This window comes from Lathamus discolor, chromosome 4 (genome assembly GCF_037157495.1).
Source record: "Lathamus discolor isolate bLatDis1 chromosome 4, bLatDis1.hap1, whole genome shotgun sequence".
NCBI classification, from domain to species: Eukaryota; Metazoa; Chordata; class Aves; order Psittaciformes; family Psittacidae; genus Lathamus; species Lathamus discolor.
Genome location: NC_088887.1, coordinates 101,703,759 through 101,717,401, shown reverse-complemented (window position 1 = coordinate 101,717,401; position 13,643 = coordinate 101,703,759). Strand labels below are relative to the sequence as shown.

The 13,643-nt window shown below is 48.5% G+C and overlaps 1 protein-coding gene across 1 annotated transcript in view; it reads left to right on the top strand.

Moving 5' to 3' along the window:
- The window catches only part of LOC136013398 (FRAS1-related extracellular matrix protein 2-like), a 114,630-nt gene extending 109,586 nt beyond the window's left edge, over positions 1 to 5,044 (top strand). Inside the window, exon 24 of the mRNA XM_065677161.1 lies at positions 249 to 5,044. Within this exon, the coding sequence (XP_065533233.1) occupies positions 249 to 761 (513 nt within the window). The 3' untranslated portion in view covers positions 762 to 5,044. The remainder of the gene's footprint in view (positions 1 to 248) is intronic.
- The last annotated feature ends 8,599 nt before the right edge of the window (positions 5,045 to 13,643 follow it).

The window sequence follows — 13,643 nt, the reverse complement described above, 5'->3', positions numbered from 1 at the left end:
CTCTTCATCTGCACCTGATAGCCATAGAGTCTGGCCATGGAGAGGAATGGAAACTACCCCCTCTTAAAATTTTGGCAGAAAACATGACTTCTCTGGTGTACATTGGCAATAGTGCGGGGCTTATATGTGTGTTATATTGAAAGTACTTGTCCAGGCAATCAGTTCAGAGCAGTGATTGATTTCCTCTGTATATAGTGCTGTCTGATCGTGTATGCATGTATTAAATTCAAAACATTTTGTCTTTCTAGGTGTCTTTGGGTAGGGAGTGGTACGTCCATACAATCTACACTGTACGTTCAAAAGAGAATGCTAACCGCGGAATTGGCAAAAGAAGCGTGGAGCACCAGTACCACTCGCTCTTGAGCGGTGGAACTTCAGGACTATCCACACAAAGACGTCAGAAAAGGGGAGCTGAGCAGGATCGGGATCTTGCAAAGGACATTGGAGTAGAAAACAACCGAGGAACAAACATACAGCACATAGCACTAGATCGCACCAGCAAGAAACAGGTCCCTCAAAGGGAGGTTGCAGTCAATGGTGTTCTCCCCAGAGAACTGAATAACCAAAGTGCAGGGGTCAGTGTGGTCACAATCATTGGTGGAGTTGCTGCCATTTTCCTTGCCATCTGCTTAATTGCAATCATTGTTTTGCTGCTAAAATGGAAACAAAGTTCTGAGAAGAAGGAAGCCAGAAAGGAGCCAGGCAGCAATGAACCAATGATGCTACCATATAATTACACCAGCGACAGCTCAGAGGTTTGACTCCAAGATGGCAGGATTCAAGCCAAAGTCTCCAGAGTGCCTCAAAAAGAACTTGAACTGCACTTTGTTAGCAGCAGATCGTGGTGACTCACGAGGAATGAAGAGTTCATATGTTTCTAGGCGTACCTGAAATTTTTTATTCTGAACTCTTGCTGCCATCATCAGCAATAGAAGAATCTATACCAAACCTCCCACTATGCAAAAAGGGTCGTCCTGACCTCCCTATATCATGCACTAATCTAAAGTAGCATTTCAAGGAACTGCATTGTAAGGGAGAGATTTTTGTTTTGGTTTTGTGTTTTCTGACATTTCAGAACAGTAGATGAAGCTATCTAAAGGTGCTATATATCCTGTCTGCAATAGGAGAGGAAATCTGTTTCTTCGGAAACACAAAATACTTGAGAGGAGGAATCCTTATACTCTTCAGTTAAATTTTGTACTGTTTTTTACAAAGAACACATATCGACAATGAAAGGTGATGAAATGCCTCAGGCATGAATCCTCCTCCTATAAGTTTTTGACTTCACTTAAGCTATACCAGTGATTTCTTTTTACTTTTTTTTTTTACTTATATGTAACTGAACCTTTTCAAAAGACAGTTAGATTAGACAGCATAACATTATAAGCAGTTGCATGTCGCAGGATACAATGCATACTCTTTTCTGCAAACTCATATTCAGCTATTTAATCAATATTTTTTTCCCCTTATTTATGTTTATATAAAGCCAAAGAATGCAACAGATCCAGAAAGAAAATGGTTTTTCACAGAAACTGGAAACTTATGTCATTTTAAGTTTATAATGAATCGTGGAGGTATTGTAAGGTAAATTATATTTTTTAGTGCATATCCACTGCTCGGAAATGCAAGCATTAGTATTTCAGTACCTAGAGAAGATGGTAGAGTTAGATTCAAAATGCAGAGGACAAGGTTCTACATGAACTGAACATAGGAATCGTTATACTGAATCCAGCTTGTCATTGTCATATTAAATGGCAACAAAGCAAAGAAAAAAAAAAAGCCACATTTGATTGAATCAAGTAACATTTATTACTGTATAATCATAGCACATCTTGACAAACGTCCTGGGTCATTGTTGGGCATTTTTTAACAAGTGATTACTTTTGCAAGAATAATTCTAATTTTCTCTCGGAGCTGTTGATGTAGGTAACATGACAGCATGATGTTCCACAGAAGTTTGGATCAGAAGTGTCCCATGTCGTTTCTTAGCCAGACAGGACCTATTCTGTCTCAGAGATCTTCTTCCAAATATTTGGCTACGAAAGCTATGTAACCCTTAGGACAGATTGTACCATTTGTCACAATAGTGTTATATATGAATAAGCCCTTTCAAGTCATAGAATCAGAGAACCATAGAAGGGGTTGGGTTCAAAGTGACATTGAAGTTCATGTAGTTCCAGCCTCTCTGCCACAGGCAGGGAGACCTCCCACTAGACCAGATTGTTCAAAGCCCCATCCAACCCAGCCTTGAACACTTCCAGGATATGACATCCACAAATTCTCTGGCAACCTGTTCCAGTGTCTCATCACCCTCACAGTAAAGAGCTTCTTAATATCTAATCTAAGTCTACCCTCCTCCAGGTTAAAGTCATTCCCCCTTGTCCAACCACTATGTGTCCTTGTAAAAATACCCTCTGCAGATTTCTTGTAGGCCCTCTTCAGTCACTGGAAAGCCCATGTTTTTCTTATGTTGGGGAGCCCAGAGGTGAACACAGTACTCCAGATTGGGTCTCATGAGAGCCAAGTAGAGGGGGACCTCCCTCAACACACTGGTCACACTCCTATTGATGCAGCCCAGGATACGGTTGACTTTCTGGGCTGTGAGCACACACTGACAGGTCATGTTCGGTTTCTTATTGACCAACACCCCCAGTGTCTTCTCCTTAGGTGTGCTCTCAATGTATTCTCGGACCAGCCTGTATTTGTGCTTGGGATTGCCCTGACCCAGGTGCAGGACCTTGCACTTCGCCTTGTTGAACTTCATGAGCCTGGCATTCGCAGACCTCTCGGGCTTGTCAAGATCCGTCTGGATGGCCTCCCTTCCCTCCAGCATGTCAATCACACTGCACAACTTGGTGTCATCGGGAAACTTGCTGAGGGTGCTCAATCCCACTGTCCATGTCACTGACAAAGATGTTACAGTGCCCAAGTCAATGCAGTTGTCAAAAGAGTTGTCAAAGGAGTTAGTTAAACTATAGAAATGATATAAAATCTGAATCATGCTGTTGAGACTGTTGCAAAATACCTGTTGCCTTTCACCACTTTGTGGTGGTTGGTGCAGGCAGCCCCCTAACTATCTTCAGCTGCAATACACTTGGTCTTTGGTATTCTGGGGATCATGCTGCAGAGATCTGAGCTAGCTGAGCAGGATCCAACTTGAAAGCAGCCTGCCTGCAAGCGCACAATGCTGCCTCTGAACTAAACAATCCATCCAAAAGGTTTTCTGGGCTGGCTGTGGTGCTCTCTCAGCACAGATAGACCTAAACTAGCAATTCTGCACAATCGTCCTCTGAGCCATAAAGATGCAGAAACATTGAGATCTACTAGGCTAGGAAAATCTGTGCTAAGATTCATGGTACATGATGAGTATGTCCACAGAGGGATTCACCTGATACCTTTTTTTTTGCTCTGCATTTATATTGTTATGACTTCATTCATTTAACAAGATTTCATCAGGTTTTCACCAAATGAATCTGGTCAGAATCTGTCCTACCTTTTCGAAGTTTTCTGAAGGTTGTGATTCAGACTGCTTAATTGAAGGATGTTTGCAGCAACCTAAGGGTCAAACTCCATTACTAAAATCCTGCAGTCATCTTTTATCTTAATTAATCTGAGTTCTAGCCTGAAACAATTATCCTCAAGACGTGCCCCATGCATTAAACCTTTTCCCCAGTCACCTGACCTTAATTTACTCCTTCAATGAAGTTCCTCGTGTTGTGATCCATGTATTACGTGTGCGAGACTGATCAAAGATTTAGCCCACAGATGCATTTTCTATTTAAAGTTCACCACTAAGTTATGAGTGTAACCCAAGATCAAATTTGCCTTTGTACCTATATGTGAAATCACTATGATAATGAGAAATGCAGAATTCATCTCCTAGGACCTGCATATTGGGGTAACAGCAGTCAATGATTCTACAGAAAATGGGACACATGTAAATAATAGAGCATTTTAATATTTATAAAATGCCTGTTTTGCATAAGCAAAGAAGATCTTTTTAAAAATATATATAGAAAGTACAGAAATCAGGTGTTTATCAGTAGAGCTTTTTTTTGAATTTTAACAGACAAGTGTCACTAAAGTTGCTTGCAGGCAAAATCTTTTTCTAATTACTATTTCTTTTAATAAAAATCACATCAAAAACCATGTGTTCTACAAGCCAAACATTTAGCTTGGCAAACAACTTGATCACTACTTTGTATAGCATTCAAGGACAACTCTGTAAAATGTTTAGGCCGATGGGCATTATCAGACTAAAGTTTTTCTAGTATATAAAATAGAGCAAACTGGTAATAACAAACTAAAACACAAAGAAAACACTGAAAAGCTGAACAAGCGTGAGTAAGATTCGAGCCAGATATTGAAGTCCTCTGCCTGGGAAAAAATCCCAGGGTTTTCAGTGAAGCCTGCCAGATTTGTCCCATTCTTAAGAAATTGGATTCCTTACAATTCAGTGAACTATAAATACATCCATACCAGCATGCCTTTTTTATTATGGCTTCAAGATTTTAGATTTCAGCAAGACGTTTTTGAGGCTTATTAACATTTTCCCTTCTACTTAACAAGCGGCCTTGTTTATACTAACCCGAATAAGTGCCTCATTCCCAGTTATGTGCACAAATATGTTAATATTTATCTATCCATGCAATAAACTGAGTATATGTTATATATATATATTTAATCTATTTTCAGATTATGTATTCAATCCTCTTATCCCTGGAGATGCTTATTCTGCTAGCAGTAATACCCTTTGTTAAGCCATTTATACAATAACTACTGTATTTAAATTTGTCAAAAATCCTTCCATACATATTTATTTTGAACATTTTTTTGCTTGTGTCTATGGCTGTGATATTTGGCATTTGTATCAGGAAAAAAAGCCTGCTTTTGTTTTGGTTACTGATGTAAGATTTGTGCATGAAAATCACAGTGTGGAAGAGGGTCAGTAATGCAGGGTTAACAAAAACTAATTTGTCACAGCGATGGAAGAGCATAAACTGACTACTTTGTTTGCAATAAACCTCACTGCTTTGCTCCTGAACTGGCTGTTTTCTGGTCATCAGGTGTTCAGCACAGGGGTTGTTTTTTAATCATTGTGATTGTAGTCATGGCTCAGAGAGGGATTTTTCTTCAGTTCCAGAACATTAGAAATCTCCTGATGTTTGCAAGTGCTTTGTAGGGTGGATTGCCACATTCCTGCGTGCTGGCAGGGTTTCTTGCACCAGACTCACTGGCAAGTGAAGGTGAGCCTGCAGGAAGCATCGTCTTGCTCCTGCAGTGCTGATGTTGCTGTCAATTTTTATTTCTCAGAGTACATTAGACTTTTTTTCCGTGGCAAATGGTGCAGAATGGTGAGAGAGCATCACTGCTCAGGAGAGCCCAACAGGCTGTTCAGGAGGGAGAGGAAGGCCAGGAGAGGTGGAGGAGTTGCACTCTGTGAGAGGGAGGAGTTGGGCTTCACAGCTCTTACTCCCCGGGGTGATGCATTTGAGAGGCTGACGGTGAGCAGCTGGGGAATGGAAAATAAAGAAAATGCCCTTGTGGGTGTCTGCTAGCAATCAGGACTTAGCAGGGTCTCCTGGGCATGAGCTTTTGAGGACTTAGGGGACTGTGAGAGCTGCTCACTTTTAAAGAACCACCTTTTGAAAGCACAGGAGCAGCAATCCCATCTTGCCAGTGGGAGTCAAGCAGGTGTGGGAGAAGAGCAGCCTGGAAATCCTCCTGGAACTGGGCGGGAAAAGGAATTGTTTCCCAGAAATTGTATGCTCCCTGGCAGCAAGGTCGAGCTCCCCAGGAAGACTCACACATGCAGGGAGACATCACGAAAGGCCAAAGCTCAACTAGAGATGAAACTGGTCAGTGTTCAGTCAGACAACAACAAAAGGCTTTTTGAAGCATGCTACTAACAAAGCAGAGGCCTAAGGGAAGTCTTGGACAGATACTTTCCGAAGATGGCCACTAAAAACTGGGGATGAAGAAAAGACAGAGGCATTTAATACTTTTGCTTTGCCTCAGTCTTCAGTGTGCATGGTAGCCCTGGGGCTCCCTGCTCCTGTGAGTCAGAAGACCATGGCTACAGGAGCCGTGACTTGGTGGCCACTGCAGCGTACGGGAGCAGTCCTTGGGGCCGGGGCTGGACATGGGCGTACCGGGGAGAGCCCCGCAGTGCCCCGTGCCACCTGGGCCCCAGGGTTCCAGAGCTGAGGTCACCATGGTGTTCCACTGTAACCCGGTGCTGGCCCGGCAACGGCCCCAGTGCCTGCAGGGACGGTGCTGTGTGTAGCAGCACCAGCGGCACTGGGGGTGCTTTTCTGTTGCGGAGGAGCGCTCCTGCTTCGAGCTTCACAAGCTTGCTACTGACGGGTCCTCTCCCGGCCCTGTGAGGGTGGGCCAGTGGCTCTGCTGCTGCGGGTCCAGGTGGGTTTCCCCACAGCTTGGGACGTGCCTTGCTCATGCCCAGTGCCATCTGCCCTGCAGGGCCGACCCTGACCCCGAGCAGCAGTGTATGCCTGACCAGGCATCGCCCGAGCTGCTGCTGCGGGAGCGTGTGCAGGTGACCCAGGGCCATGGCCAGGGGAAGAAGAGGGACCTCCTCCTCTTCAAGGGCAGCGTGGTCATCGCCAAGACCAAGTAAGACTGGCAGAGCCCAGCTGCCTTTCCTTCCAAGCCATGGCCCTGGCACCAAGGCACCGGAGCAGGGACAGCCAAGGAGCAGCCCCAGACCCCGGCAACCTGCTGCTGGATGCACCCATGGCTGTGCCCGTGGCAGATGGGCGCTAGAGGGGAGGCAGCGGGCTCGGCCACCTCCAGCTCACTCCCTGCTGCTCCTCCCTGCAGACGTGGCAGCACCCCGAGCCTGCTGCTCTGCCGGACCCTGGGCGTGCTCTGGGCGGGCAGGGCGCAGCTGGGGATGCCGCTGAGGACGAGGAGGAAGGGAAGGCCCTCAGCTCCCTTGTCTTCCTCTGGCCCTGCGGCTCCTGTGTCGTCACCTTCTGGTGAGTGCCGGTGCAATGTCCCACCAGAGGGGTGGGCAGCACCTCTGTCCTGCCCATGGGGCATTACCCGCTGGGGCACAGCAGGCACTCAGGCTGTTTCTCCTCTCTTTTGGCAGCTCCCGGGCAGTGAAGCAGCTCTGGCTCAGCACCCTCCTTGGGTAAGCCCTGCCTGGCACTGAAGCACGGGGCACAGGGCAGCCTGTGCTCCCATCATGGGGGGATGCTCCACGCGTGACATACAAAGGATAACGAAACACCTCTGCTGGGCTTGGCAGAGGTGCCCCAGAGGTTGCAGGCAGAGGTGCCCCAGAGGTTGCAGGCAGAGGTGTCTCCACAGCTGCAGGCAGAGTTGTCCCCACGGCTGAGCAGCCACAGATGCTGGAGCTGCTTCATCCAGCTGTGTCAATCCCACTCCTGTCCTGTGGGGGGACAGCACTGAGGAAGTCTGGGAGCGCTTTCCTGGTGCTTCTCCCCAGCTCTTTGCTTTGATTCCCTTGGCAGCAGGCAGGTCCTGCAGGAGCAGGATGAGGCTGCCCTGGCCCTTTGCACTGCCAGGGACCTCAGCGGCACCAGAGGCGCCGGGGCCATCAGGCTCTGCTTGCACGGGAGCTCTCTTTGGCCGCCCCCTGGGAGACCTCTGCAGGCAGGACGGCGTGCTGCCCCAGCCCATTCAGGTAACACAGCCTTACATGAATGATGGTAATGGATGGAGACAAGGGGTCCCCATCCCACCCCATCCCACCCCATCCCATCCCATCCCATCCCATCCCATCCCATCCCATCCCATCCCGCTGCCTCCTCCAGAGAGGGGCTGTCCCAAGCACCTAAATCAGGGCTTGTCTGCAGCCTGGCAACTCTCCTCCTCTGTGCCCTCAGGACCTGCTGGCTCTGCTCAATGAGCACGGGCCATCCACGGAGGGGATCTTCCGGCAGGCAGCCAGCGTGTGTGCCACCCGCGAGGTCAGGGAGGCCCTCGATAGCGGGGTGGAGGTCCACCTCGAAAGCCAGCCTGTGCTGGTGCTGGCTGTCCTCTTGAAGGTGAGCCCTGCTGCCCTGGAGCCCGGCAGCTCCCGGCTCTCTTGGTGCTGATGGGCACCTGCGGGACCACAAGCAGAAACCCAGCCACCTGCTCATGAGCCAGAGGGTTGGGGATGCTGCAGGTACTCCTGGGGCCCAGTGGCCAAAGCCTCACACAGAGACCTTGGCACTGCAGGACCTCCTCCGGAATATCCCCTCCAAGCTCCTCGATGCCCAGCTTTATGAGGAGTGGATGAGCGCCATGCAGAAGACCAGCAGGCAGGAGAGGCTGGCAGCACTCAGAGAGTAAGTGTGGAAGCAGCCTGCAGGGACTGGCACAGGCTGGGACTTGCCTGCAAAGCAATGGCATGCCTGAAATAGCCGTGGTTTCTGCAAGCCACGTGGTTTCTGCAAGGTTTCTGTGGTGTTTTGGTTTGGGGGGAAGAGGGCACAGGAAAGCATTCTCCCCATGGAGCGCTTCCCACAGGCATTGGGGCTTGCTCCAACAGGGGCCTCTTTGAGAAGGGCAGGGCCAGTCCCTCTGCTGTAGAGCAGGCGGTGGCCTTGGGTGAGATCAGCCTGGGAGACCTGTGTTGTCAACATTGACTTCATTAACGTTGTGCTCCTGTTCCCTCAGGGTGGCCAGCAAGTTACCAGATGCCAACGTGCTCCTGCTGCGGCAGCTGCTGTCTCCGCTCAGCAGCACCTGCAGGAACGTGGCCGTGAGCAAGATGACAGCTGGGAACCTGGCCATCTGCGTGGGGCCAAACCTCCTTAGCCCACCCGGTGAGCTGCCCCTGGATGTTCTGGCACAGGAGACGGGCAAGGTACGCTGCGTTCACCGCCAGGCTACAGCCTCCCCAGCCCACCCCAGCTTTGCTGTTCGGAGGGCCCTGGCTGCTTCCTCCCATCAGCAAAGCTGTGGGGCAGCAGCCGGGAAGAGCAGCCCCATGGCTGCGCCTTCCTGCACGGAAGCGTGGCTCAGGCTGGGAAAGGCTGTTTGAGCCCTTCTCAGCCCCACAGTGAAAGCAGGGCTTTGCTGTGCGCAGGTGACGCAGCTCATGCAGTTCCTCATCGAACACCAGGAGGAGGGGAGGAGGTGGCCGAGGAGCCACCAGCAGAGGCAGAAACAGCAGAGGTGTGTGAAGTGCACAAAGAGCATGACAACAAAAGACTTCCCCCTCAGAAGGTGGGGCTGCTGCTGCAGGGACGAGCACGGTCAGCCACCAGCTGCAGCTCTGCCAAAGCCCAAAGCAAGGCAGCTGCGGGTCGGCCATTCCGCTTTGTGCGGTGATCCCATAGCTGGCTCAGCTGAGCCGAGCAGAGCCATCCAAGGGCTGTGCCTTTCACAGCTAAGGCAGCAATTGGGCAGGGAGGTCCTTGCCCCCTGCTCACTTGCCCATTTCCATTGCAGGTGCCTCCTGTCGCTTCTGAAAGCGAGCAACGGAACAGCTTTTGCGGGGAGGACAGGTAAGACTGCCTAGCTCTGCTTGCTTCAAGGTAATCATGGCTTCAGCTGTCTAACAATACTGTTGAATGGAAAGGTTGCCAAGCTCTGCAAGAGGGAACAGAAAGCGGCGAGCAGCCTCTGAAGAGGGGAGTGACGGGCCTCTGTGTACGAAGAAGAGCAGGTTGTCCACCGAGCCCTTATCAGGGATGGGCAACTGAAAGCAGGGGAAGAAAAAGGAGGAGGAGCACAGGTATGTAGCAGACCCTGTTTTTCATCTTTCTAAGTTATGATAGGAAATATTCCTGAGGTGCACAGGATGGTCCTAGAAAGGAGGCATCCAGATGTCCTCAGTGGAACATGTATGTCAGGAGAGACATACCACTGCAGCATTGGCAGGTTTCATTTTGCCCGTGTAGAAGCTCAGTTTGTGTAAGTCTGGTTTTAGTATGGCACAGTGAGGGATGCTGCTGCTTGGGTTTTGCAAAGGACCACACCAGAGCTTCCCAGGGCTCCCTGCCAAGCCCTGCTGCCTGGCAAGGCGGCACCGCACTTCCCTGTCAACTTGTCATGCTCTGAGTGTATCACATAGGTTGAAAAGGGACCAAAAGCAAACTGCAGTTGCCAGTAAGGAGCCTCTCTCCTGTGCTAGGAATGACCCCTTTGGCAGCACACATCCAAAAAACCCAGGAGAGCCCAGTCCTGCCTGTTCCTGCCCTCATGGTTCCATCAGCACTTTCTGACTCTGCCGTTACAGGTGCCCACGTACTGCTCGGACTCCCCGGAGGAGCCCTGCCGCTCGGCCTTTGAGTTCCACCATGCGGCCCCAGCACCACCCCTGTGGCGGCGAGGACAGAGCCACGGTGTCCTTCTGCTCTGGAGGGAGGGTACCACCAACTCACCCCGGAGGCAGAGCAGCGCCGTCATGCCCATCCCCACCCTCACAGGAGGCTTTGCTGGCTCACGCGTCAGCCCCGCCAGCAAATGCCCAGCCGCTGGAGCGTCTCCCCAGGTGGGGAGCTGGACCCTGGGCTCCATCTTGCTGTGTTTATTACAGTGTTCATTTATCAGTATGACTCTTACTGCGTTTGTTACTCTGTTTGTAACTATGTTTGTTAGGCTACTACTATGCCCTTTAGAAACAAATGTTAGGATATTTTAGGCTGAGAAAATTGGGGTAGGCTGAGAAAGTTGGGGCTGTTCAGCCTGGAGAAGAGAAGGCTGCGTGGAGACCTCATAGCAGCCTTCCAGTACCTGAAGGGGGGCTATAGGGATGCTGGGGAGGGACTCTTCATTGGGGACCGTAGTGATAGGACAAGGGGTAACGTGTTCAAACTTAAACAGGGGAAGTTTAGATTGGATATAAGGAAAAAAGTCTTTACTGTAAGGGTGGTGAGGCACTGGAATGGGTTGCCCAGGGAGGTTGTGAGTGCTCCATCCCTGGCAGTGTTCAAGGCCAGTTGGACAGAGCCTTGGGTGGGATGGTTTAATGTGAGGTGTCCCTGCCCGTGGCAGGGGGGCTGGAACTAGATGATCTTAAGGTCCTTTCCAACCCTAACTATTCTATGATTCTATGATTATATATATATATATATATATATATATGAGACAAGAGTGATGGTATATTGAAAATGTGTGATCTGAGTATGAGGTGAATGGTATGGGGTAAGAGGTGGATACTGTCCTGGGTTCAGCAGTCGCAGTCTTTTTTCTCCTTCTCAGTAGCTGGTGCAGTGCTGTAGTTTTGACTTTCAGCCTGGGAACAATGGTGATAACACTGATGTTTTTAGTTGCTGTTCAGTAATGTTTACTCTGACCAAGGACTTTTCTGAGTCCCATGCTCTGCCAGGGAGGAGGGGAAGCCGGGAGGAAGCAGGGACAGGACACATGACCCAAACTAGCCAAAGAGGTATTCCATACCTCTTTGGTATGGAACACGTCATGCCCAGTATATAAACTGGAGGCAGTTACCTGGAAGGCCCAGATCACTGCTCAGGTAGGGCTGTGTGTCGGTCGGTGGGTGGGGAGCGGTTGTGTTCTCTTCCCTTGTTATTCCCCTTATCACTGTTGCTGGTGGTGGTGGTGACCTCAAGATCATCTAGTTCCAACCCCCCTGCCATGGCCAGGGACACCTCACACTAAACCATCCCACCCAAGGCTCCATCCAACCTGGCCTTGAACACTGCCAGGGATGGAGTCATGTTTTTTTAGCACATCCTCACTGTCTTTTGAAAAAATGACTCAGCTTCTACCCCAAAGTATTCAGCTTCTACCCCTGAATGCTTTAGCTTTAAAAGCTCTTCAGTAAATTACTCTTAAGTGATTCAGTTTGGGTTTTATTATTTATCTCAAGAGATAATCCATTCAGAATTAACCTGCACTAGTGTTGTTTTGTTAAGTAATCACTGACTTCCAGTAGAAATGAAAGAAACAGCTGGAAGATTCTTAAATGATGTGGCTTATTTCATTTCATGGATTCCTGCTCTCTCCTGCATTTTCATGATACAAGGTTCCTGAGTGTAAGTTTACATGTAAAGCATGAATCTGTAGCTGCACAAACTAAAGTGCTCCCATTAAACTAGTGCAACTAGAAAAGCAGATGTAAAAATTGTCATCCCTCGCATCTTTTTGACTCTTTTGTAGCAAAAGCTTTAACTCGGTTACCATGGAAGACAAGAGGAATTCTGGATCCGTGCATCATGTTCTCAGTTCTTTAATATATATTAATTTCTGTTTTTCTCCCTCTTAAATTCCCTTCCAAAAAGGCATATAATCAAACTTAATGAGACAGCAAATGACAAAAAAGTATAACAAAAGATAAGGAATATTTTCTCAATGAGGAGAGATTAAAAAGATAAGACTCTTCTGCTCTTCAGCCTAATGCAGAGGTGCATTAAATCCTAAATGTTACAGAGACAGTGAGTACGGAACAATGATTCACGGTTTCTTGGGATATTTTTGTATTTGTTATTATTTCCTTTTTCTTCCCTAAAATTCCACTGCTGGGCACTGTCAGAGGGAGATCACCCAGCACAGAAGAGCACTCTTATGTCCTAACAGTTGTACAAAGATCCACTGCTCCCAGGCTCGGAACTGGTAATATGAAGTACAAACCCCATCATACTGTGATGTATATTTTGACTTCCGGGGGGAAGGGGTGGGGTGGGTAATATGGAAGGAAATTTTCCATTTGACAGCACGCTAGGTCTCTAACAGCTGGCTTACCTGCACTTTGCATCTGGCTGGACCTCCTGCTGAGGACTGCTTGAAATGGTAGCATGAGTCAATAGCCTTTTCCTGGCACATATCCTATAAAGGCATATGATCAGACAGAATGAGGTAAAGCATCTGGAGAGAGGAAACTGGGGGCAGAGGTAAGAGATACTGTTGATGATTTTATCTGCCTTATAAACGTGCTCCATTTATTCTCTGCTGTTTGTAACAAAAGGTTGAAAGAATATTTACTGGGCTACCAAGTGTCTCTTTTCATTGATGTATTTTTTTCTTATGTTTCTGATGGTACCAAAATGATCCTGTCAAGAAAGCAACATAAATACCAGCTACTACTTTCTTCGAAGTAGTAGCTTATGGAGATGTGGTTGTGCTTTTCTTCCATTTGTTAGCATAAGGCTTGGAATTCACTGCTGCAAGCTACCCTGTGCCCCTCAGGGATTGGTCCCCAGTATCATCAAGTCTGTGAAACAGAGGCTGGAGTGGGATTTGGCTAACCCTTCAGATCAACAAAAGCCTCTGTTTGAGGAAAAAAAATGATGTTGATATGTCAGGATGCTCCAGTGCTTCTATGCCCACATCTCATAGCAGCATCACATCAAAGTGCCACAGACCACCTCATCAATGCTGTGCCTTACACAGTCTTGCGAAGGCAGGATTCCTGGCCTCCCGTTGTCAGGGTCTTGAAATACTCTCAGCGGGAGGAATCACAGAATCACAGAATCCCAAGGGTTGGAAGGGACCTCAAAAGATCATCTAGTCCAACCCCCCTGCAAGAGCAGGGTAACCTACAGTACATCACACAGGAACTTGTCCAGGCGGGCCTTGAATATCTCCAGTGTAGGAGACTCCACAACCCCCCTGGGCAACCTGTTCCAGTGCTCTGTCACTCTTACAGTAAAGAAGTTCTTCCTGATGTTAACGTGGAACTTCCTATGCTCCAGTTTACA